The sequence below is a fragment of the Callorhinus ursinus genome, unplaced genomic scaffold (assembly GCF_003265705.2).
Source record: "Callorhinus ursinus isolate GAN/ISIS: 27379988/994484 unplaced genomic scaffold, GSC_fseal_2.0 scaffold2, whole genome shotgun sequence".
Taxonomy (NCBI): domain Eukaryota; kingdom Metazoa; phylum Chordata; class Mammalia; order Carnivora; family Otariidae; genus Callorhinus; species Callorhinus ursinus.
The window spans coordinates 24,873,251-24,899,882 of NW_027397064.1; the positions used below are offsets into that span (position 1 = coordinate 24,873,251).

Genomic DNA, 26,632 nt, shown 5'->3' on the forward strand with positions numbered 1-26,632 from the left:
TCGCTCGGCATCAGGAAAATCCAAATCAAAACCTCAATGAGACACCACCTCATACCAGTTAGAATGGCTAAAATTAACAAGTCAGGAAACAACAGATGTTGGCAGGGATGTGGAGAAAGGGGAACCCTCCTACGTTGGTGGGAATGCAAGCTGGTGCAACCACTCTGGAAAACCGTATGGAGGTTCCTCAAAAAGTTGAAAATAGAGCTACTATATGGTCCAGCAATTGCACTACTGGGTATTTACCACAAAGATACAAATGTAGGGATCCGAAGGGGTACACGCACCCCAATGTTTATAGCAGCAATGTCCACAATAGCCAAACTATGGAAAGAGCCAAGATGTCCATCGACAGATGAATGGATAAAGAAGAAGTAAATATACACAATGGAATATTATGCAGCCATCAAAAGGAATGAGATCTTGCCATTTGCAGTGATGTGGATGGAACTGGAGGGTGTTATGCTGAGTGAAATAAGTCAATCAGAGAAAGACATGTATCATATGACCTCACTGATATGAGGAATTCTTAATCTCAGGAAACAAACTGAGGGTGGCTGGAGTGGTGGGGGGGTGGGAGGGACGGGGTGGCTGGGTGATAGACATTGGGGAGGGTATGTGCTATGGTGAGCGCTGTGAATTGTGCAAGGCTGTTGAATCACAGATCTGTACCTCTGAAACAAATAATGCAATATATGTTAAGAAAAAAAAAGAAGAAGATAGCAGGAGGGGAAGAATTAAGGGGAATAAATCAGAGGGGGAGGCAAACCATGAGAGACGATGGACTCTGAAAAACAACCTGAGGGTTCTAGAGGGGAGGGGGGTGGGGGGATGGGTTAGCCTGGTGATGGGTATTAAAGAGGGCACGTTCTGCGTGGAGCACTGGGTGTTATACACAAACAATGAATCATGGAACACTACATCAAAAACTAATGATGTACTGTATGGTGATTAACATAACAATAAAAAATTTAAGGTAAAAAAAGAAATGGGCAGAAGACATGAACAGACATTTCTCCAAAGAAGACATATAAATATAGGCCTAATTTTATTTACTTTTTAAAAGATTTTACTTATTTGAGAGAGAGAGAGAGAGAGAGAGAGAGGGAGAGTGAGCACAAGCAGGGGAGGTGGCAGGCAGAGGGGGAAGGAGAAGCAGACTCCCTGCTGAGCAGGGAACCCGATGCGGGACTTGGTCCCAGGACTGTGGGATCATGACATGAGCTAAAGGCAGATGCTTAACCCATTGAGCCACCCAGGCATCCCATGTAGGCCTAATTTTAAAACTGACTCCTCTAGTGGTCACAGGAAGGACTTTCTTACTCATGTCTAGACTGAAGGAATGCACTTCTGCCCAGCATTTTGGTCATAAAAGCTGAAATTCACTCTCATGGAGCTAGTTTTACTCACATGCCCACCTCTGAACCAATTAACTGTTCTAAGGGAAATGAAATGCATTAATTGGCCTAAGCCAATTTGGGCCCACCTTGGGGCATGGAGGAAGGTGCAGATTCATTCAGAGCACATAAGCTGGGTGGAGGGCTCAGTACCAGCATGAAAATCAGGAAAATGTTAAGAAAAGAAAATCGTGGAATAGAAACCAAATAGGGAACTAACAAATACCTACTATGACAACTACAAACTAGACCCTGGTTGTTAGGATCAGTGCCTGAAGAGTGTCACATCTCAAATGAGACATAGTCTTATTTGCTCGTGCCATTTAAAATTTTTTTGATGTGACTCTGGTAGTAGAGTCACACCCCTAGACACTGCTACAGGGGTTGAAATGGAAATGTAGTTCAAAAAATCTCTTCTAGCTGCTTTTTGTTTGACACCCTGCTCCCCCTCCCCCATCACCACCAGCTTTGCTATATTTAGCAGCTCTGGTTATAGACATTTTGCTTTGGGAACTGGTGGAAGCTATTGCCCAACCAACATCAATTTTGCTTTTCTTTCTAAGTGATCCATAAGACCAAATTGGAGAATTGTGGAGAGGCACTTCAGGAGAGGAAGAGAGAGACTTAAAGATCTTGTGTCTTTTCTTATCTGCTGCCTGAGAAGTGGATATGGTGGCTGGAGTTCCAGTAGCCATCTGGGACCCTAAGGCTACTTTGAGAATGGAAGTCAGGACTGAGAACGGCAGAAACAAATAATAGAAAGCAGCCTGGGTGCTTTATGACCTCATGGAGCTGTTATATCAGCTTGGGGCGATCTACCTTTAAACTTTTTTTTAAAAACAATACTTCATTAACTCTTAAGGTGCATTATTATTTTTGTATTATTTAAAGCCCACTGTCAGTCAAACTGATACAATGATTTCTTCTTGTATCTTTTTTTTAATTTTTAAAAATTTTTTTAAAAGATTTTATTTATTTATTTGACAGAGAGAGACACAGAGAGGGAACACAAGCAGGGGGAGTGGGAGAGGCAGAAGCAGGCTTCCCACTGAGCAGGGAGCCCGATGTGGGACATGATCCCAGGACCCTGGAATCTTGACCTGAGCCGAAGGCAGACGCTTAACAACTGAGCCACCCAGGTGCCCTTCTTGCATCTTGACCAGTACTTAGGTCATTTTGATTTTAGAAATGTTAAATTCTAAAAAAATAAAATGTGTTTCAGAATCAACAAAATATTAGAGAGATAATTAACCCTTGTATATTTTTTTTAAGATTTTATTTATTTATTTGTCAGAGAGAGAGAGAGCACAAGCAGGGAGAGTAGCAGGCTCCCTGCTGAGCAAGGAGTCCAATGTGGGACCTGATCCCAGGACCCTGGGAACATGACCTGAGCTGAAGGCAGATGCTTAACCGACTTAGCCACCCAGGCATCCCAACCCTTGTATTTATTTTTAAGGTATCATTATATTGGGCTTTTGGATACATTTCATATGGATTATCTGCATCCTAGCTAAGACAGACTGGTTTTTAGTTTTTCTGCCTATATTTTGGACTGCCATCTAAGAATCCACACGGCAGATGGAGAAAGTGTAGATTAGGCTGTGAGGACAGCGTCCACTCCGGGACAAATGAAGATGGCTCAGTCCCTCCCAGTGTCCCCCAGTCACCACTCTGTGCCTTATGCTGTGTTCTGTCCAGGGCCCGGCTGGTAGAGTGGCCTCTGTCTGGAACGTGCCAGATAAAGGCGGTCTTCATCTTTTTTCTGCCGTGGACTCCTGGCAATTTTGTGAAGCTTATGGACCCTTCCCAGAATGTTTTTTAAATTAAATTTAAATTTAATCCCGTTAAAGTATATTTCAGTACAAGTTAAAAAAAAATGCTCCTTGAAATTCCTGAGTCAACTTTCATCAGAGTCCTTGTTTTAGAAATCAATTTTATTGAAGTATAATTCTCACACATTGGTATGTACCTGTTTTAAGTATGTTTAAGGATATGTTGTGACAAATGCATTCACCCATTTAACTTCCACAATGATCAAGATATAGAGTATTTCCAATACCCCTTATATTTATCCTGGTAAATTCCCCCTGCTCCAGGCCTAAGCAACTGCTTTCTGTGATGATATGTTAAATGTAAACTTTCTAGAGCTTTATTTATATGGAGTCATATAATATTTACTCTTTTGAGTCTGGCTTCTTTTACTCATCATACTGGACTTATCTATGTTGTTCTGTGTATCAATTTTTTTCTTTTTTATTGCTGAGCAGTATTTCATTATATGGATGTACCACCATTTATCTTTTTACTGTATGATGGATCTTAGTGTTGTCTCTAGTTTGGGGCTATTGTGAAGAAAGGTGATATCCATATTTGTACACATTAGGAGTCATTTTTTATTCCCCTACAGGCAGGGGCCAGTTCTGACCACTCTTGTATCCTGTCCTGGTTCTAAGAATCTTATAGCTCTTGCTACCTACCCCTGTTCTTTGTCTGCTTGTCTGTTGACACTGGCTAGTTAGAGCTAAATCTATCCTGAATAGGAATTATCACCTTTTTAGCCTTGCTACTTCTCCTGTCCCACTTTTCAAACGCGACCATAGAAGGAAGAATTAAATATACTAGAATATTAAAGTGGAGGACAGTTGCCCTGGGTATGGAAATTTGAGGAGTAAATGATACAGGCTTCCAAACTAGTTTTCTATTCTAGGAGAGGTAGTGGGGAAAGAACTCTGCATTTGGAGCTGGGCAGGTCTGTCTTCAAATCCCATGTTGGCCACACTTTATTAGTGTGAGAATTTGGGTATATTATTTAACTTCACTGAGTTGTTGCTTTTTTCTAACCTGGAAAATGAATATAAAAGCCACTTTGCAAAATATGAGAATTCAATGCATGCATGCACTCAACAAATATATGTTGGAAACGTAGATGTGCCAGGCCCTATCCTTGGTTCTGGGGATACAACAGTGAGTGAAACAGCAGAAGTTCCTGACCTCATGGAGTTTACATTCTACCAACGGAGATAAGACAATAACAAAAAAGAGAATCAAAATCTGTGTTGTTAGATGGTGGTTAAGTATCACAGAGAAAGACAGAACAGGGAAGGGAGATAGAAAAGCATGTGCTTTAACTCCTCCTTGGCTGTGAGCTGCTTAAGAGTAGAATATGATCTTTTTCCTGTATCATTAGCATTTATCATAATGTCAGCTGTATATTAAGTGCTGCACACATGTTTCTTGAATGAAAAGAGTGACTGAATAAAAACTGGTGTTGAGGAGAGAAGTTTATCTCATGAAATCACTGTAATACTGCTTACCTGGACACATTTATGTGCTTCTAGACAGGTAATAATTATGTCAGCAAGAATGGTGCCCTTCCCTTCTCCTTGTTCTTGCTGGTTCTGTAAGTCTCCTGGCCATTGTTATATTTTTCCTAGAAGTCAGAATGCCTTTAATGTATCCTCTTTTTAATAATATATCCTTGATCAAAAAAAATTAACTATGTGCATTTTTTCAGGTTTTTGCTGAATAAGTAATATGGAAAACAATTTGACAAATGGTTCAGTATGGAAATTTCATATTAAGGGGCTTTGGAATTCTACAGTTTCTGGAAAACCAGCATGCATATGTTACAAATATTAAAATATTTAGGGTAATGTTCAATGTCAAGAAATGATAATAATATTTGGTTAACTTGGGGTAAAAAAAAGTGTGCAGTGTCATCTCTCTTTTTAAGATTTTATTTATTTATTTGACAGAGAGAGAGCACAAGTAGGCAGAGTGGCAGGCAGAGTGAGAGGGAGAAGCAGACTCCCTGCTGAGCAGGGAGCCCGATGTGGGGCTCAATTCCAGGACTCTGGGATCATGACCTGAGCTGAAGGCAGATGCTTAACTGACTGAGCCACCCAGGTGCCCCTGCAGTGTCATCTCATACATATAAAAGATTGTGCTTTTCTACATTTTTAAAACCAAACCTGCATTATTAATCATTTCCTATCCCCCAAGTTTCTATTATTTTTGAAGTATCAAAAACTGAATATAAAAGAAATGAGAAAATTATGTTTCTGTGATGGCTTGATAGATTAAAATATTTATTTAAGGTCTACAAATTTGGTGGGCTGCGGAACTGACTACAAGATAAAAGAATTAACCCGGAGCATTGGAAACAGCCTATCTCCTATGGCTGGTTTTTTTTGTTTGTTTGTTTGTTTTTTTTTTAGATTTTATTTATTTGACAGAGAGAGCACAAGGAGGGGGAGCTACAGAGGGAGAGGGAAAAGCAGTCTCCCTGCTGTGGGGAGTCTGATGTTGGGCTCAATCCCAGGACCCTGGAATCATGACCTGAGCAGAAGGCAGATGCTTAACTGAGTGAGCCACACAGGCGCCCTCCTAGGGCTGTTTGATGAACAAACTAGATAATGTATGTAAAAATGCCTTCTGAATTATACTTGTGTAATTACAAAGCTCAATGCCTGTACCATCCTCTACAAATTCCACCAGGGCAGGAACTTTATTTATGACTGTATCTCCAATACCTATCACAAAACATGTGTGTGATACATATTTGGTAAGTATATGAATACTTTGTTTTAGTAAGTGATAATTATTTCACAGAAGAAAACTTTATCCTCGAGTAATTTGATGGCACTACAATTCCTTCAGGTTAAAATCTGAATTCCTGTTATTCAAGATTTACTCAATCTAGTTGACATGTACTTTTCCAGCCCAATAATATCATAAACACAACCTCTACTCGAACTCAAACATACTATCTCGTTATTGATGCCATCTTTCTTCTCTGCCCAAAGTCTTTAAAAATACCCAGCTCAAATAAAAAAGTCTTCCTTTGAACTATCTCAATACTGATTTGACTTCTCAGACTGTTAAACAATTTTTTTTAAATGTCTTACTCATTTTTGCTTTTCTGTCCCCAGCGACATGGACAACCTTTTCAAAATAGTGAATATCCAGTAAATATTTGCTGATTTAACTATTTTCACAACACATCATTCGCTTACAAATTTTATTCCAATTAAGGTAAATCAATTTCCTGAAACTCTTCCCTTACTCCACATGAAGGTGCAATTATTATTCTGAGCAATCTTCAGAAAGTATACTCTGCTATAAATGCATCCTGTCATAAAGTTATTGCAGTAATGTCGCAATGCACTAGAAAAACCGGGAACAAGGCGGTTATTTTCTAATTCAAGTAATCTGTGTCATGCCTTAATGCTTTGTTAGAACTCCAGTTCCTTGGATTCCCCTGCCCGCCTCCCCCCACCATCCTGATCTTACTCACTTAATAAGGTTGAAATAATGGCAATTGTCTTTTTGGATCTAAAATTCTAGTGCGCTTTATTCCCTAAATCATTTTATGTGTAAATTAGGTGCTTAAGAAAGCCTGTAGTACATCATCTAAAGAACTATATTTACTGCTCAGTTTATTAAAAAAAAAAAAGTGCGTGGCGGGTGGAAATGCCCGGGTGTCGTTTAGTGGTGAGTGGAGCCAGGTGCAAGACTCAGAAATGTTTTTATGTGTCCCTGGTCAACTATCTCCACACAAAATCCTGTTTATTTATTTGCGCTACTGCAGAACAGAGTTAACTCCAACGCCACTCAAAACAGCGTTGTACGGATTTAAAAATGCCTGAGCGGGCGGCTCCTGATTTTTACCATAAAACGACCCAGCTGGATCCAAAGCAGATTTGTCACCCTATTTCAGAGCCTCTCGGGATTTGAGCGCAGAGCACGTATGCAAGCAAACCCACGAAGTACAGATTTGGCAACTGTAACAAAGCTTTGTTAAAACTTGCCCCTGGAGCCGCAAGGCGGGAGGGTCTGGACGCCAGGAGCCGGCGCAGCCCGAGCGCGGGTGGTAGGGCGTAATGCCGCCTGACTTTCCCCTTTTTGCTTTTCCTGTCACGGTAGTACAGAAATAGCAAAGCAAGGGCGGGAAGTCACACGCCCGTATTTTTGTTGTGCGTATGTGTCTGTGTGTGTGTGTGTGTGTGTGTGTGTGTGTGCGCGCCCGCGCGCGCACGCGCGCGCCTGTTTCCCCCTAGCAAGGGAAGAGGTAAGGAGGAAGCGAGAACGACCCGGAACCCGCCCCCTGGGAGTCGCCGCGCCTCTGCACCAGGGTTCGGGCGTCGTGCTCCAGCGACTTCCAGAACGCTCGCAGCCGCTGCTGCAGACCCCGCCCCCTGCCGGGGTTTCCCCGCCACCCGCGCTCATTTGCATGGCGCTTCCCCTCCCCTGCTGCCATTGGCTGGCGTTGAGCCCCGCCCACTGCCCCTCCACCACGGCAGGGTTCCGTCCCCGAGCCGCCTGGAGCTGCGGGCAGCGGGCGGACTGTTAAACCGCGGCGGCGGCCGGGGCGGGAGCGGGGCGCGCTCTGGAGACGAGTCAGCGGCGCCCCGGGTGGGGGGAGGCGGGCGGGCAGCTAGAGATCACCTCAGCAGCCCCCACCACGGCCGGACCGAAGGTGCGGCGGCGGAGGGGAGCCAGGGCGCCCCAGCAGGCGAGTGGCCGACGTCTCAGCGGCGGGCTGAGGGGGGTGGGTCTCCTCTGCCGGGGACGGCGGCAGCGCGGGGAGGGGAGAGCGGAGAAGACCGCCGGGTGGACTTGCGGGCCAGGCAGCCGAAGGGCAGCCCCTTCGCCCCCCGAATCCTATGGGCTGTTGGACGCCGGATCCCGGCACAGGATCGCGCTCTAGGGCAGGGGTCGGACCGCAGCCAAATTTAAACGGCTAAACCTAACAGCCTTGGCAGAAGCTGAGGGGAGGGGAGAGAGGAGTGGAGGGAGGGGTGGGGGCGGACCTAGACGTGGTCACGTGGGGGCAGGGGAGGGGCTTGGCGGGCCTCCCTTTTGTTTTGGCTGGCGCGTGCGCAGACGGCAGAACACGTGGTCTGGGCCCTCCCCTTGTTTTAGCGGCCGCGCCTTGTCGGGTGCGGTTGAGGTGTCGGCTGTTTTTGGGGAGCTCTGAAGCGGAGCCGTCTGTGTTGGATGTGACCCTTGTTTGCTTTTATTTTATACCTTATTTCAGGCAACGTTGATTTGGTTTTTAGAATTAGGTGGGGTGGAGAAGAATCTAGAGAATTATTGAGAAATGGTGTTTCCAAGTTTGTGTCTCTTCGTATTTCGAAGGGACCGACGTTGCTGGAAAATTTGAGGATATGTGGTCATTGGTAGCAAGAAATAGAAGGCTGTTTTCTGGTCGTTAAAGAAAGGAAGAGGTTAGCTTTACATCCAAGAGGGAAGGCACTGGGATGGACCTTCTTGTCTTTCGCTGTGAGAGGATTAGTTTTTAGTTGGTTCCCTGCCCGCTCTGCCGCGCAGATCCACTCCACCCTTTACCTCGGATCAGCTGTGAGGCGCGGCGCTGGGGGGTGGGGGTGTTGGAGATTGATTTTTTTTTTTTTTAACAGAGAAGCACATTCCTTTTTGATTCCCCAAACTTTAGTCAGCTGGTGAGTTTTAAGACGGTAACTTCTTTAGTCTTACTCAGTTGGCTTAACTTCGTGCTGAGTTTGGTTCTGTAAGAATGTTTTTAAAATACAGGATGGGTCAGTTTTGTTAACAACTAAGCCTTAAGTGAGATATTTACCAATACTGCAGACAAAACTTTTTGACTAGGTAGAAGTGGCTCTAAAAATAATTCAGTATTGGAGAGAAACCTGGTGTTCTGGAATGTAGATTGCTTGAATCTAGCATTGAGTGGTTTCTACTGTTTCCAATTTTTAACGGGCCGTTTCCTTGGGCAAGTCACAACCCCTCTTTTCTCAATGTTTGTTTCGTCTTGTAAATAGTTTCATAATGCTGTCCCTGCTTTAAGAGATTGTTATGAGAATTAAATACCTTGTGTTAGTAAAAGTAGTTTACAATCTTTACCAACAGTGCAAAAATACAGTAATTGCTAAGTGACATGGTTTTATAGTAAAAGTTTTTTTTTTTTTTTTAAATCCAGCATACTGGAAGATTATAAACTGAATGAATCATGAAATAGGGCATATTTGAATATCTTCAAAATCTATTGTAGTAACTATTATCTTTGATTCTCCCTGTTTCCACCCACTTGATCAGTGTCAGGTTACCATCATTTCTTTGTAGTTTTAATCTAGAAAGATTATCATTACTTCTCATCCCCAGCCCTTCTAGAGTAAGTTTTTACATGAAATTTTTCTTAATCCAGGCCAATTCTATCACACTTATTTTTTACATTTATCGTTTGCGTGTGTATCATATGTGCCTTTTCAAATAACAATTGCTTATTAAATAATCTTATAAAATGGGAAAATAAAGATGAGTGCAAATAGCTTGTATTTCTAAATATGTGTATTTGTGAATTTTTCCTATAACTGGGTTCATGTGGTATATTTTCATTTAATTCTACTTCATAAACATTTCCATGTCAATAGTCTATAAAAAATTATATTTGGCTGCTTAAAATTATATCGTAACTATCATATTTAAAATTTTTCCTATTGGCATATGTTTGGGATGTTTCTGTTGTTTTGCTAACAAACTTCACTACAGAGGATTGCCTTTTACGTAAATCTTTGAAATTTTTTTTCCCCTTATTTTTGTAAAAGAGATTACTAGGTCAGAGTCTGGGGTTGTGTGTGTTTAAGGCTCTTGAACATCACCAAACTACCTTCCTGTAACAATTTATACTCATGGTGTATGAGCCAGCCTCACATTATGTCCTTGTTCATCATCTAGTGTTAGTATTGAAACAAAAAACCTTGCTTTAATTTGCATTAAGTTATTGTTCCCACAATAACTGGTATATCTACCTTCTTACTGTAAGCTGCTGCAAGGAGAATATATTTCATATTTGACATGTTGCAAATCACAAAGTGGGTGCTCAATGAATACTTGCCAGTTGGCTTATTAATATTTAGCTTTTTGACCTGTGGAAGATCAGGAAATGATGTCTTGCTTTTTTGTCTTAGTTTACTAGTACGTTGTTGGCAGTATACCGTTACTGTTTGATTCATTACTTTGAGTACTTCTCCCTTCAGAGAGGGGCCTCACTGATCTCACAGTTGTCTCCTAAAAAGGTCCAGTGACTTCTCATGTTCAACTGCTGCATCATCCAAAGTTCTATCCAGTTTTTTTATCATGATAAACTATTTCATTTCCTTTATTCATTTATCTAGTATGGAATTCACTTACAGATTTCACTTTGATCATTCTAGTTTCACGGTAGCCTTTTCTGTGTTTTATTTATTTATTTTTTGGTGTTATTTTTTTTAAAGCCTACTATCTAAAGTTCCTTTATTTCATTATTCACATTGTTCCATGTATTACTGCCTATAACACCTTTTACTGCCTTTAATCTACCACATAAACCTTACATTTCATCTGTAATTTTTATTTTCATTTATTTGGTTATTTTCCTCTCATGTCCTTTTGCATTGGTCTGTACAGTTTTAGATCGTAAAGGAGGCAGAAACCCATTTCTTTCGGGTTTAGAATTGTGTTCAGGATTGTTTACCAGTTGGGTTTCACAAGTTATAAACTGCAAGGAGTGGGGCTGCTTGCAACAGAAGTGACAGGTCGTAGAGAATTAGCGACCAGTTTACTGACTTTAAAGCATATCATTATACACCTCTATCCTAAAAGTCCTGACTGCATTATGGGACTATAAGGGAATACTGTACATAAGGATGACCCTGAATCATCAGTACAGTCTTACATTACTTTCTGTATGTTCAATTTCAAAAGGCAAGGAAGGTGTATCATTTCCACAAGATATCTATTTGTTTTTCCTTTTAGATGTTGTCTTAAGAGAGATTTCAGTGAACTGGGCTCCTTATTGCATGTAGGATAAATAATCAGCAAATGTTAATAAAAATGGTAATATTGTACTTGCCTATGGACAGTCTATAATGAAAATCTGAAGACAGTAATGAAAGTCTTCAATACTTGATATGTTTAGGATTTTAGAAGCACATTTTATTTCTATATGGATGTGACAGTTCTCTAAGAATTGCAGAATTGGGAGAAAAGGCATTCATTTATAATATTGAGGTTTTGTTAACGTTTGTAATGAACTTTGTATTTATTGTCTGGTTTCGGTCCTAGAAGACCATGAAATCTCAAGCATGTTTTTCAAAGTAATTTTTAAAAAGTTTTATGTGTAGATCATTAATCAGTGTTTAACGACATGAAATTGGAGCAAATATGATAGTACACTTCTAAATGTAAATTTCTGGATCCAAGCAGATGTACACACACACAAAAAAACAACTCTTCATTTATATTCCTATGAGTCATGCACTTATAACTGAGTAGTAATAATTCTGCTTGAAGTATGATCTGTTTGATGTATTATGTGGCCACCCAAGTGGCTTTATCTTTAATTAAATTCCTTTAGTCTTCAAAGAGAATTCCTTTTTAGGGATAGTTTTCAAAGTGGAAGAAGTTCTTGCTGTAAACATTACTGAGTACAAAGTACTGAGCCAACTGTACCCTGGTCATGCCAATTACTGCAGTGTTTTCTGCTGTAAATTGAGAATGCCCATATTTAAGAAATCTTGAAAACATGACACTGTATTTTGTATTTATACCTTCCATTAATTCCTATATTTTTGAGGAGTAAAATTAATACCAGTGTAAACTCTTTCTCATTACTATTGTTTTAATTAGATTTTTCTTTATGAGTTACAAATTAAAATTTTTGAGTCTTTTAGTAATGTTTGAAAGAGCTTTTCATACTTTGCTAAGAGAATTTGTCTTTTTTTCCTATTCTTTCTCTGATATTCTAATGGATCAGCTGTCTGAAACACATTTAAGTTGTTACTGTGGAAATAATTTAATATTTGTCCCTACTTCAGGCTTTTCCCCTTTCTCAAAATGCCATTGGTAGTTTTTACTGTCTAAAACTTAAGGATGAATCTGCCTTATTTGTGATAATGTAATTCCTAGTTCGTGTTACTACATTTAAGGTAACTGGGATTATCCAGATTCCGGTCAGAATAGTAAATTTAATGTTCAGGGTGGATTTGAATAGGGTATTTTCCATGGACTATATGGAATATACATATATGTGCTAGAATATAAATCATAGTTAAAATCTGGAGCAGTACTTTAGGGGGTGGAAAATCAGATTTGGCCTTTAATTTTTAATGTTCATTTTCAGGAGGAAGGGTGGTTTTTATCTAAATTATCTAGATTATCAGTTTCATTTCTGAAGATAGACTAGATTAGCAAACTTTTATTTTTTTTCTTACAAAAGTAGAAATGCCAAAAATTATTTGGTATATATGATCTATATATTGTAAAGACCTGATCTAAGTGTTGGGATCAACTCAGAAATTATTGACATCATAATTATCTCGCTATGTACATGCAATTTTTGAGGGATGACATAATATTTATTATATCTCATGATGTCTGCAGGACCATTTTATATTTAATTAATGCTAAATTCATAAATATGTATGACTTATAAAAAAAGATTATGTCACTAATGGAAACATTTTGTAGACATCAGGGCAAAGCTTTTTATTTGTGGTAACATAACTGATTTCTTCCTTAATTCACAATAAATGTGTTGGATTAGATTGTAGAACAAAAGTTAGAATTTATGATATAGACTTTTTACTGAACTAATTTGATTTATATAATAATGAGTTTAATATGGACAAAAAGAAAAGACAAAAAGTTTTAATTCTTTGTAGTTTTTAAATGTTTGCAATTTAAAGGCATAAACTTTGCCTGGCTGCAATTTTCTCTCTGATTGGTATTTTTTTGTGAGACTTCTAAGAAAAAGGGATATGTAGTGAGATCTGGACTGTTGATTGTAGGGTTATTTACTTGGTGGATTATCTATAAAAGATTTATAACAGATTAGTTTTTGGTTTTGTTTTATGCCACCCTCAAAATTTCTGGGCTGTGGATGTGCTAAAGAATTTTTTAATTAACTAATTAATTAAAACTGGAATGTAAGTTGAAAACTTTGTTGTAAAAACATAGAAGTGAAATTCATGCTCAGGAAATATAGTTGATCAAGAACATTTGCGTCTTGACAGATAATTAGGATAATCTGAAAGGGTACTGATATGGTTAGTTTCTTAGCTTGCAGATCCTGTTAGTTTAATATTTTAGTTCTGTATTTATGGCCAAAAGGAGTTCAGTTTTTCTCAGTTTTATCCATTACAGCTTCTTTGAAGTCCTATATATTAAACTCTTAGAAGAGGTACCTGTTTTACCTGAGTATCTTAGGTGTATATGAAATAAATGGTGCCTGGAATAGAGTACAGTATTTTAGCAGCTTGAAAGAAATTTCTTAGATTTAGCTAAGATCCAAGTACTTTTTGCACCACACAATTATGTGCATGATTAGAAACTCAATAATTAGAAACTGGAATAATTAGAAACTATTCATAAGATCAAGATGCTTCTTTGAAAGCTTTTTAAGGATTCGTCTTTTCCATATTTTTGAACATTCTGAAATACTTTAGGTGCCTAAAAATACAAAACAATATGTTTGGCTAAGAACTTTGGGGACTAATATTTTAGTTAATGATTGATTCTTGTTTACTTAGGGGGACTATACTTTGTACTGTCCAGTACAGTAGTCCTTAACCACATGTGACTATCAAGCTCTTGAAATGTGTCTAGTCCAAATTGAGTTTGTTAAATGTAAAAAACACTCGATTTTGAGACTTAGCACACATACAAAACATAAAATATCTCATCAAGATATTTTTATATTGATTACAGATTGAAATATTTTAGTTAATATTTCATGTTTCTTTTTCACTTTTTAAAATATATTCAAGTAGCAGATTTAAAATTAAATGTGTAACTCATATTTCTGTTGGACAGCAGTGTTCTATACTAATATTTCCTAACCATAAGACTCCTATCATAATAAAGTATCTCATGAACCTCCTTCCTAGGCATTTTAAAATATAGTTGACCCTTGAACAATGTGGGGGTTAGGTGTGCTAACCCCCCATGCAGTCAAAAATCTACGTATAACTGATGCCCCCTCCCCCCCCACCAAAACTTAGCTAATAGCCTGCTGTTGACTGGAAGCCTTACCTATAACACAAATACCTGATTAACACATATTTTGTATGTTAGGTTTATTATGTATTCTTTTTTTTTTTTAAAGATATTTATTTATTTGAGAGAGAATGAGAGACAGCACGAGGGGGGGGGGAGGGTCAGAGGGAGAAGCAGACTCCCCACTGAGCAGGGAGCCGGATGCGGGACTCGATCCAGGGACTCCAGGATCATGACCTGAGCTGAAGGCAGTCGCTTAACCAACTGAGCCACCCAGGTGCCCGGTTTATTATGTATTCTTAACAATAAAATAAGCTAGAGAAAAGAATGATTAAGTCATAAAAGGAAATGCATTTACAGTACTGTGTTTATTGAAAAAAATCGACATGTAAGTGGACCCACACAATTCAAACCCATGTTTTTTAAGGATCAAGTGTAATTTTATTATTTCTTGAAGCTATTTATTGAAGAAATATTTACTAAGGGCCTGCTTGTTATGTGCCAAACAGTATTCTAGGATACAGCACTGAGTGAAAACATTCAAACCCTGCCTTCATGTGGCTTTCATTTTAATGGGGAAAATATGTGATAAATGATTTTTAGATGAACTATTATTTGTTGTAAGTATACTATTATTGTATATAATTGTATATAAATTATGTAATACAATTTTAATACAGTGCTTCATTTATCCAGTGATATATGCTATTTATTTTTGGCATTTGTCTTATTCATGTTCTCTGAACTTTCTGGATCTGTGGTTTGATGTTTGACATTAATTTGGAGAAATTCTCAAATTGAAGTTATTGCTTCAAATATTTCTTCTTTTTTGTATTCAGCATCTGGTATTCTTGATTTTGGCTCAGGTCATGATCTCATGATCTCATGATCTCATGGTCTCAGGGCTGTGAGACTGAGCCCCATATCAGGTTCTGCACTCAGCCAGGAATCTGCTTGGGATTCTCTCCCTCTTCCTCTCCCCCCGACTCATGCTCTCTCTCTCTCAAAATAAATACATAAATCTTAAAAAACAAAAACAATAACAAAAAACCTCTTCTGGTCCTTTGGCTTTAAATACTATTTATAACCAGTGACTCCCAAAAATGGTATTTCTATGAATTCTTGCTTGAACTCTAGACTTGTTTATCTAACTACTTCCACTTGTATGGCTAATAGGTACTTCAAAGTCAACATATCCCAAACAGAACTTTTTTATTTTTCTCCCTCAACCTTCTGTCTCCTCAATTCTGCTCCATTTCAGAAAATAGCATCACTGACAACTCAGTTGCTCAACCCAAAAACCTAAGAGTCATAATTAATTGCTTCCTTTACCTTTGGCCCCATAAAATCTTGGCTGTCAAAAGTTTTGTCAGTTCTACCTTGAAACTATCTTAGATTCATCCATTTTAATTTCTAGTACTACCTCACTAATCCCAAGCCACTGGTACTATCTCTTGTTTAGATTACTTCAAGAAGCTTTTTAATTGGTCTCCGTGCTTCTCTTCTTGGAAGCCATTTCCATTCTTTCTCCTATATAAACTTTTTCTTTGTAGAACAGCTAGAGGAGTTTTTTAAAAATAATGTGAATTAGATCATGTTACTATCTTATCCAAATACCTTTAGTGGTTTTCCTTTGACTTACATAAAATGTCTTGGCAAACCATTTGCCTCTCTGATCTTATTTCCTCTTAGTCTCTCTGGCTCATTATGTTCTAGATATATTTGTTATTTTTGTTCCACAAACACACCAAAATTATTCCTGTTTGAAAACATTTTATTAGTTGGCTTTTTTTCTTGGAAGGCTCTTACTCCCAAGTCTTGGTTGGTTTGTTATTGTCATTTCAGATCTCAGAGCAGATAATCACCAACACCAAGGCCTTCGTTCATTTACAAATCTAAAGTAACTCCTGTCCCAATGTTGACATGCTGTATCACTGTTTAGTTTTTTTATAAGAACACTAGGGAACCCTTATTTACTTGGTATTTTTTTGTCTGTTTATTCTATCTACCATTTGCTAGAATGTAAGCTCTGTGAGAATGGAAACCTTATCTTTGATGTTCACTGTCATCTTTCTGGTAACTAAGATGGTGTTTGTTACATTCGCTCAATAAATATGTATTAACTGAATTGTTGAATGTTTGGTTTTATATTGAATATATATTAAATGGAGGTTAAAAATCTATCTCCTACCAAAAATAGACAAAACTACATGACTCAAGGTTGGCCGTTTCTTCATTTTCTGCTTTTTGAAAGTCAGTTTGTCTCTTTTTAAACTTATTTCTGTAATTTTTGGAAAGTTTTCATTTTGTTTTGTTTTTAAAAGATGAAATAGGTTTTAAGCTGCCATTCACAAGCACTTCTCTATAAATAACATGTTGTGGTGTGGATAGTCTTTATACTCAAATGAAAACCAGATGACTTTACTTGTAGCTAGATATTTTTACTGTCTTGTTTTTTTAAATTGGCTTCTGAAATACTGGAAGTGCTATAAAATAATTGTGATCATGTGGAATACACTTTATAGAACTAACGGGACTAATTTTTTTTAATGTGTTGACATTTTTTATATCTGGTATTTGTAAGCCTTTAAAATTTTTTATGCTATTTTTTTACTTAAAAAAGGAAAACAATCGTCATTACAACTCTGTACAACAAACATTAGAAATAGATATCGTTCCAAAATAGTTGCAAGAAAATTGCAGTTTTACAGTCTACATCACCACATCCTATAATAGGTATTTCCAAGGAGAAAAAAGCTACAGTATGTCGAACACTTGACTGACACCCATAGCCTGAAAACTCAAGAACATGGACTTTTGAGGCAAATCAACATCAGTCACCAAAACTTGTTTAGCTTACTATTGAGGTGAATTTGCAGAATTCATTATTTTATGCTCTAAATCAGTATTCCTTATGTATTCTGCCTCTAACCATTTGTCTGTTATGCATAAAAATGAAATAGTAAGTGATTGAAGATAACTACAGTTTAAAACTGTGTAATGGTTGAAGCCATTATGTAGAGTTAACCTGAATGGTAAAATTATTATCTTTGAGGAGTATGCACATTTGATTTCTACTAACTTGAACATGTATTTTCTGCATAAATTGTTATATTTTAGTTTCTTATGTTTAGTATTTAATTTTGAGGAAGTTCAGTTTTATGAATAATGTTTTTGTTGTCCTATCTAAAAAAATCTTTGTCTAACCCATAATGATTTTTTTCTGTGTATTTTTCTAGAAGTTTTATGGTTTTAAGTTTAACTTTTAGGTCTATGATCCATTCTGTTGGATGTGACTGTTTTTATATAGGTATATCTTATGAGATATGAGTTAAGTTTCAGTGTTTTGCATATGGATGTCTTATTGTTCCAGAACCATTTGTTTAAAGTTAGTCTTTTTACATTGAATTGCCATTACATCTTTGTCAAAAATCAGTTGACCATATGTGTGCTGGTTTGTTTTGGAGCTTTCTATCCTATTGATTTTGTGTTCATTCTTTTACCAATGCCACATTTATTTTGACTAAGTAGATAGGTAGTTTGAGTCCTTCAGCTTTGTTCTTTTTCTTGTTTTGTTTTCTAGTTCCTTGCCATTTCCATATGAATTTTTTTTTTAAAGATTTTATTTATTTGTCAGAAAGAGAGAGAATAGCACAAGCAGGGGGAGTGGCAGGCAGAGGGAGAAGCAGGTTCCCTGCTGAACAAGGAGCCCAATACGGGACTCCATCCCAGGAGCCTGGGATCATGACCTGAGCCGAAGGCAGACGCTTTACAGGCTGAGCCACCCAGGTGTCCCTCCATGTGAATTTTTGAATCAGCTTTTGATATCAGCAGAAAATTCTACCAAGATTTTGATTGGGATTGTGTTGAATCTATAGATAAGTTTTTTTAAAAGAATTAACATTGAAACAATATTCAGCAATCCATGAACAGAGCATATCACTCCATTTAGGGTGTTCCTTGCTTTTTGTCACCCAGTTTTTCATTTTAGAAATACAAATGATGTTTGTATCTTGACCTTATATCTGCTACCTTTAAAGTCATTAGATCTAGAAACTTTTTTTTCTTTAATAGATCCCTTGGGATTTTCCATGTAGAAAATAATTTCATCTGTGAATAGAAACAATTTTACTTTTTCCTTTCCAATCTGTATGCTTTTTATTTCTTTTTTCTTCATCTATTCCATCGGCTAGGACCTCAGTATGATGATGAATAGGAGTGGTGAGAACAGACACCTTGTCTCATTACCAGTCATCGGGCAAAGGCATCAGTCTTTCATCATTAATTGTAAAGTGATCTGTAGGCTTTTGTGTAGATGCTCTTTAAGCAGTTTTCTTTCTTTTCCTAATCTGAGGGTTTTTTCCTACTCATGGATGAATATTAGATTTTGTCAAATGCTTTTTCTTCACCTATTAAGATCATATGTCACCTATTATGTCTGAAAAAACAATATACAGTTGACTTTTGAACAACATAGGTTTGAACCCTCTGCGTCCACTTATACATGGATTTTTTTTTTTCAATAAATACAGTGCTGTAAATGTGTTTTCTCTTAGGATTTTAACATTTTCTTTTCTCTAGCTTTAGTGTAAGAATACACTAATATAACACAAAATATGTGTTATTTGACTGTTTATATTGGTAAGGCTTCTAGTCAAGTTTTGGAGGACTTAGAGTTATACGTGGATTTTCAACAGTGTTGGTGGTTGACATCCCAACCCCTGCATTGTTGAAGGGTCAACTGTACATACCTTAATTAAAAAATAGTTTGTTCTTAACTGTCATCTGAGCTTTTGGTGAATCATAATTGCTAATCAAAATCACCATTACAAATATAATAATAATGAAAAAGTTTGAAGTATTGTGAGAGTTACGAAAATGTGACACAGAGACATGAAGTGAGCATATGCTGTTGGAAAAACAGCATCAATAGACTTGCTTGATGCAGGGTTGCCACAAACATTCAATTTGCAAAAGAAAAAAAACCATACTATCTGCTAAGTGCAATAAAGTGAAGTGCAATAAAATGAGGGATGCCTGTAGTTGTTAACAAAATAGTCGAAAATCCAAGCTTTCACAGATTTTTGGAAATGTTAGTGGTAAGTGTAGTTTATGTAATATGGAGGAAGTCAGAAATGGTAGAGTTTAGAATAACCAATTAGGATACACTGTTATATGTAATGATCACATATTTAAATAATTTTAAAAATTGGGATAATGCACTTATGTTTAATGATAAAACTAAACATTAAGCGGGATTTATTCCAAGGATACAAGGGTGGTTCAGTATTTGCAAATCAATCACCATGATACATCATGTAAAATAAAGACTATGAACATAATTTAATCTTTTATTTATAGGAGACATCTATTTTCATGATTTTCTTTTGGTTGCAATGTAGAAAGACTTTCAGGCTGAGATTTTTATAAGGATACACTTGGGAATATAATATAGAGGAACTTCATGGAAATCCTAGAATTGGAACTGTGGAATGGATGGGCTTTCTAGAGACTAGAACCCAAAGTCTTCATATCCTAGTGTACTAGTTATCTATTGCTATGTAACATATTAGCCCCCAATTTAATGTCTTTATTTCACAGTTTCTATGGGTCAGGAGTCTAAGCATGGCTCAGTTGCGTGCTTCTGGCTCGAGATTTCACACGAGGTTGCAATCAGTGTGTTGGCTGGGGCTTCTGTCATCTGAAGGCTTGACTGGGGAAGGATCTGCTTCTCAGACTGCTCACATAACTTTTGGCAGGTTTTAGGTAGTTGCTGTCTGTTGGCTGCACACATGAGTTCTTTGCTGTGTGGGTCTTCCAGTTCACAGCATGGCAGCTGGCATCCCAGAGTGAGAGAGGGTGACAAGATGGAACCTAATCTCAGAAGTGATATCCCATCACCTCTCGTGAATTCTGTTTGCTAGAAGCAGGTCAGCAAATCCAGTCCATACTTGAAAGGATTACACAAGGGCATGAATAACCAGGATATGGGAATTATTAAGATCATTTTATAAACTGCCTGTTGTACCAAGTATACCCTAGAGATCTCACCAGAATTTTTGTGTGTGTGTTTTATTCTAGTTCTCTACCATAAATGCCCCTAAGGCAGTCTAAATGTACATTTTTTTTGCTACCAATTATAGTTCTTAACTATTAATCTTTATTTATTTATTTTTGCATCTTATTTTTAGTTTTCCCTTATATTTAGTTTATCCAGGGCCTGAGATGAACTCTACTGCCTCATGGTATTTTATCTTCTGCCTCTGCTGTTAGTCATTTTGAATATGTCCCTAGCACCTTGTTCAAATTTTTGAGAGAGAGAAGGTGGGTAGGGAGGGGATATAGTATGTTTTGAATATACCTCCCTCATCTGTGAACACAGTTTAAGCAGTGTGGATATCTAAATACTATTGTAGATGTTTATTGAATAGAAGATAATAGAATATTTCTCATAAAATTAGAAAACTTTGAGATATACAGACTTTGAGGAGAGAATTATATGGAAATCTCTACTTTTTTTTTAGACATTACACAGTAAAGTATAAAAAAGGCAAACATTTCTTTATAGTCAGTTCTATGCCCATAATGGGGCTTGAACACATGACCTTGAGAGCAAGAGTTGCATGCTTTACTGATTGAGCCAGTGAGGCACCCCCAAACATCTGTATTTTTATCACACAGAATTAATAACCATTAACATTTGTTCATTTTGCATTTAAGTCTTTTTCCCCCAGGTAATAAAGTTTGTAGTTGAAACTCAGCTCCTCTTAAACCATCACTCTTAGTTCTGTTTCATGGAACTTACCTGATGTGCAACTACTGTTACAGATTTGGTGGGTATTTTTCTGGTTCATTTTTTATTCTTGTAAAAACACACACACACATTTATGTGGTGTGGTCTTGTGTTTGTATTTTTTTCCCCCCAAATTATTCAGCTTTTATTGAATCTTTGAAATATCACAAATAAGTCTGAAAAATCATCTGGTATCTTGCTGTTTCTGTAGCTGGACAACTTCGATCTTATTCATCAGCCTGAATTGTTCCTTTTTCAGAAGCATAGAAAACATCCAACAATTTTCTGATGTCTTTGTTTTTAACTATTGTAGCTTGCTGAATCAAAGCAGCTGAGTTTGATACAAGTTCAGTGTCACTTTCTTCAAGAATGAACTCATCTTTCTGGACTTGAGATACTGAACAAGCAACACCTGGCATCATCCAAACCCTGAGGATATATTTTTCTTCCAAGAAATTTTCGATTTCGACAGGAGAACCATTCTTCTGAATAACAATATTGATGGGGAAGTGGGCATACACAGACTTCGTCTTGTGATGGAAGTTCAGTGTAATGCCCTTGGTCATGTTCTGTACATGACTATAGATAGTGTGAACCATTGCCAGTTCTTTTCTGTTTCCCCACCATTTGTCATCTTGGAACCTCTTCTTTTTCTTTCCAAGGAGATTGAGTTTTTTTTTTTTTAATTTTTTAAAAGATTTTGTTTATTTGAGAGAGAACGAGCAGTGGGGAGGGACAAAGGGAGAGAGAGAAGCAGACTCCCTGCTGAGCAGGGAGCCCGATGTGGTGCTCGATCCTAGGACCTGGAGATCATGACCTGAGCCAAAGGCAGACACTTAACTGACTGAGCCAACCGGGCGCCCTGAGATTGAGTCCTACATTGATGCTCTGGGACGCTTCACAATAACAGTGCATCCCTTCAGAGTGATGTTGACATTTTCTGGAATGTTGATAGTCTGCTGAGAATGGTCTTCATTCTCACAGTAGATGGAGCAAAGAGAGCTTGTGTTTGTATTTTATTTATTTGGTAGCATACTGTACCATTAAAAAAAACCTTTATATTCTTTTTGAGGTTTGTCCGTATTTGTATATTTAGATTTAGGTCATTCTTTTTAACTGCTGTATAGTATTCCATCATGTTTTATTTTCCATTTTCTTATTGTTAGATATCTAGATTGCTTTGAAAGAATAGTTTGCTGTTACAATGCTTTCTTGTGCACCTATGACAAATACATTTTCTACATTATTGTCAAATTCCTGAATCAACTTATAGTCCAAATAGATGTGGGAAATCTTGTCATAAGTGATATTTCAGACTTAGAACATTCTTTTCTTTTTCTTTTATTTTTTAAAAAAGATTTTATTTATTTGAGAGGAGAGAGAGCATGAGTGGGGTGGAGAGGGAGAGGGAGAAGCAGACTCCCCACTGAGCAGGGAGTCCAATGCAGGGCTCGATCCCAGGACCCCAAAATCATGACCTGTGCCATGATTGCTTAAACAGGCAGATGCTTAACCAACTGAGCCACCCAGGTGCCCCTAAAACATTATTTTCAATTTAGTGATTGGAAAACTGGTCTTTTGCTTTATTAATCTATAATTCCTTCATTACTAGTAAGATTGATTGTATGTTTAATGATCTTTTGGATGTCATCTGTGAAGTGTCTGACCAGTTTGCTCATTTGTAGGAGTTCTTTATGTATTCTGGGTATGAATTCTTTTTTATTATATATATATTGCCTAAGTCTTCTCCTAGTCTATAACTTGCTTTTAACCCTGTGTATTTTTTTTGTAACTGCATTAGAGCCTTTGTGCCTTTTATTCCTTTTATCATTCTTGATAGTCTTTGTAAAGAATCTCCTTTTGGTTTTGTGTTTTCACATAAAAATGAAGGTTATAGAGTTACAGTTAGCACCTGGGACATACAGTATGGGAGTATGGCCATTTAAATGACTATTAACAATCATGTATTGAAACAAAAATTATGGAGTATCATTCCAGAGTATCTTACAAAACTCCTAATTTTTAATGGTATAAAATTTTTTTTCACTATTTAGTCTTCATAATTTTCAGTGATAGAGGATTAACTTTTTCAATGAATCAGACTGTATGGTTTTACACTTTTTCTTTTGATAAGATACAATGAAATTTGTTTAATTATGGGATTTTTAGCAGTCATCTGTTACAGTCCCCACTATTTTCCAGGCAGGAGTAACAGCTTTTGTAATGATAACTTATGATTATCTGTTTGTGAAAAGGGAAAAAAATATTGCAGATACTTTTTCACAAAAAATTTTTGCACATTGAAGATTAAGCAAGTTTTCGCTATCATTATTTTTAATAGTTGTGAAATTATACTTTTTTGCTTGTAGTTCAGTTACATCTTCTGACATTATTTAGCATATTTTAGTTAATATTTATACTGTTCAGATTGTGAAATTTGAGAGATAGATGGAGGTTTTGAGCAGCTTATATTTTATAAAGATAAGTAGTTCTTACTTTGGCTAAAAGTATGGGATTGAGTCACATTTTCAAATATAATTCCCAGATTCCAGGTTGGAATTTTTTTCTTTTGCCTTTCACTAAACATTGTCAAAAAAAACCCACAAAAAAACTTGAAGTGCAGTTGAGGTACATTCACAAGTATTTGTCTAATACTTACTGGGCTAGGTAGTGTGCAACCTTAATTGGAGTTTTTGGTATTGGGCCCACAGTCAGAGTAAAGAAGAGTTTAGTCTTTGTTGAATTCCTTATGAATTAAGAAAGAACAGAGATATTGTTAGGAGTTGGGAAATAAAGGAGGAGTTTGGTTCCATTCACATTTTAATCAGAAGCATTGAAAATGTTGCCCTTAGTAAACGTGTAAGCATGAGCCTTTTTCCTAGATATTTGATCATTTATTTTTACATTATTTTAGGTTTCCAGTAATTATCTGCAGGATTCGCCATGACCCCAGCTCTGAGGGAGGCAGCAACAAAGGGTATCTGCTTTTCATCTTTACCAAGTACCATGGAGTCTGACAAGATGCTATGCATGGAAAGTCCAAGAACTGTAGATGAAAAGCTCAAGGGAGACACTTTGTCTCAGATGCTGGGATTTCCAACTCCTGAACCTACTCTTAACACTAACTTTGTGAATTTAAAACATTTTGGCTCCTCTCAGTCTTCAAAACATTATCAGACAGTTCTTTTAATGAGTTCTAATTCTACATTAAATAAATACAGTGAGAATTACAAACAAAGGAAATTAGGGGAACCCAATTGTAATAAGCTGAAAAACCTACTGTGTAATGGCAGCAATATTCAGCTTAGTAAAATCTGTCATTCTCATTCTGAAGAGTTCATCAAAAAGGAACTTCTGTCAGATAGCACAAGCCAGTGCATGACAGATGTACAAATTATTTTGGATTCAAATATAACCAAAGACACTAATGTAGATAAACTACAACTGCAAAACTGCAAATGGTACCAAAAGAGTGCACTTTTGGATAAAGTTACTGATGCTGAAATTAAAAAGGGCTTATTGCACTGTGCTCAAAAGAAAATTGGGCCTGGCCACTCAAATGTGCCTATTAGTTTCTCAGCTGCTGAAAAAGAGGAGGAAGTGAATGCTCGTTTACTTCATTGTGTAAGCAAACAGAAAATGTTACTTAGCCAGGCTAGAAGAACTCAGAAACATTTACAGATGCTTCTGGCAAAGCATGTTGTTAAGCACTATGGTCAACAAATGAAATTTTCTCTGAAACATCAACTCCCTCAAATGAAGATCTTTCATGAACCTACCACAGTTTTGGATAGCAGTTTACCTAAATACACTGAAATTAAGCCAGAAGTCAACATGTTGACTGCAGAGACTAAATTGTGGAGTGATACAAAAAATGGCTTTGCACGGTGTACAGCTGCAGAAATCCAAAGATTTGCACTGTCTGCTACAGGGCTGTTGTCTCATGTTGAAGAAGGTCTGGATTCTGATGCAACTGATAGCAGCTCTGATGACGATTTGGATGAATATACCGTTAGAAAAAATGTGGCAGTGTAAGTGCAAAATTATTATTAGACCTTTTACTGTTCTGTATATAGCAGCAGTTTTGTCTTGATTTCATTATACATTAAAAGGAAGTAGATTTTCTAAAATTTTAGTGCCATAATCTTTAAGGTATAAAACTTTGGTGAATTTTTAAAATATTTTGTTAAAACTACTGTGCGTGAATGTATACATACTATTTAAAAATAAGTTATTCAACTGCTCTATCTAGGAAAAACCATAAAGGGATAATGAAAGCTCTTTAGCTAGAAGTAAGCATTTCTCCCATTCTTAAATAGAATAGGCTATGGACAAGGCTTAATATTTTGCTTAAGTGTTTTAGCCAAAATGTATAGCCAAAATTAAAAAAATTTAGTCTGCACATGGGGAGCCCACGTTGGCTTTAGGCTTTAGGAGTTATCAGTTGAGAGGATATCTAAGTTGATTGGCTCTTTTTTTTTTTTCCCTTTAAGTATGGTATTTATATACTCATTGAGTTCATACCTTTCAGCACTGGTCTTTACCAACTTAGTCAATTTTTGCTAGATTAGTATAACCAAAACAAAATTATAATGTCAGCTGTTAGATACCTATTGAATGCTTATTATGTGCCGGATGTTGGGGATTCGGTTGTGGGCAAAATATTCAGTCTCTACTCTCTGGAGAATATACTTCAAACAAAACAAAATAAAACAGAGGTAAAGTAGTTTTGTGTATCACATTGTGTTAATACTCCAGAATAACTTTATCTGATAGAAGTTTTCTGAGATGATAAAAATGTTCTGTATCTGTGTTATCAAACAGACTCACGTGTCTATTCAGCCCTTGAAATGTGGCCAGTGTCTCTGAGGAACTGAATTTTTAAATTTTATTTAATTTGAATTAAGTTTTTTTAAATAGCCAGATAGAACATAGTTTTTAATCTAGCTTTGGGGAATCTGTTAATGTCCCTAACTTGATGCAAAATACTGTGTATATATTTTGGGAGGAAAAAGTCCATCATTTTTATCAAATTGTCAAAGATGAGAGAATTATTACAGAATTAGAAGCTGAACACACTAATTTTTATAATAAATAGAAGGTCAGTATATCAATTTCTGTGGTAAAGAATAAAATGTAAAACAAAGTGGGTATTCCAGTCTTTTGGTATTCTGTTATCACTATGTTTGAAATGTGTTTGAATGTGGGAGCTAATATTGAGCACATATTTTTTTCTGACTGGCATTGTGATATTTACATAAGATATTTAATCCTTTCAACAACCATGGGAGGTGATTGTTGTTATCCTTATTTAAGAAGAAATAGTCTTTTGCATGGTTAAGTAACTTGCCCATGGTCAAAAAGCCAAATAATTGATGGAGCTAGGATTATTGTCCATGTGTGGAAGACTTCAAACCAGTGTTCTTGC

The 26,632-nt window shown here is 37.0% G+C and overlaps 1 protein-coding gene and 1 pseudogene across 6 annotated transcripts in view; one reads left to right on the top strand and one right to left on the bottom strand.

Annotated features, from left to right (window-relative positions):
- Positions 1–7,732: 7,732 nt before the first annotated feature.
- KANSL1L (KAT8 regulatory NSL complex subunit 1 like) overlaps positions 7,733–26,632 on the top strand; it is a 138,778-nt gene continuing 119,878 nt past the window's right edge. For 3 of the 6 annotated variants that reach the window (XM_025892315.2, XM_025892337.2, XM_073879152.1), the window contains exons 1-2: positions 7,734–7,911; positions 24,119–25,235. In XM_025892315.2, the coding sequence (XP_025748100.1) occupies positions 24,148–25,235 (1,088 nt within the window). In that variant the 5' untranslated portion in view covers positions 7,734–7,911; positions 24,119–24,147. Of the gene's footprint in view, positions 7,912–21,131; positions 21,245–24,118; positions 25,236–26,632 lie in introns of all 6 variants that reach the window. The other 3 variants (XM_073879137.1, XM_025892343.2, XM_025892330.2) reach the window with 3 other exon arrangements.
- On the bottom strand, positions 21,432–21,803 carry LOC112807603 (large ribosomal subunit protein uL6 pseudogene; annotated as a pseudogene).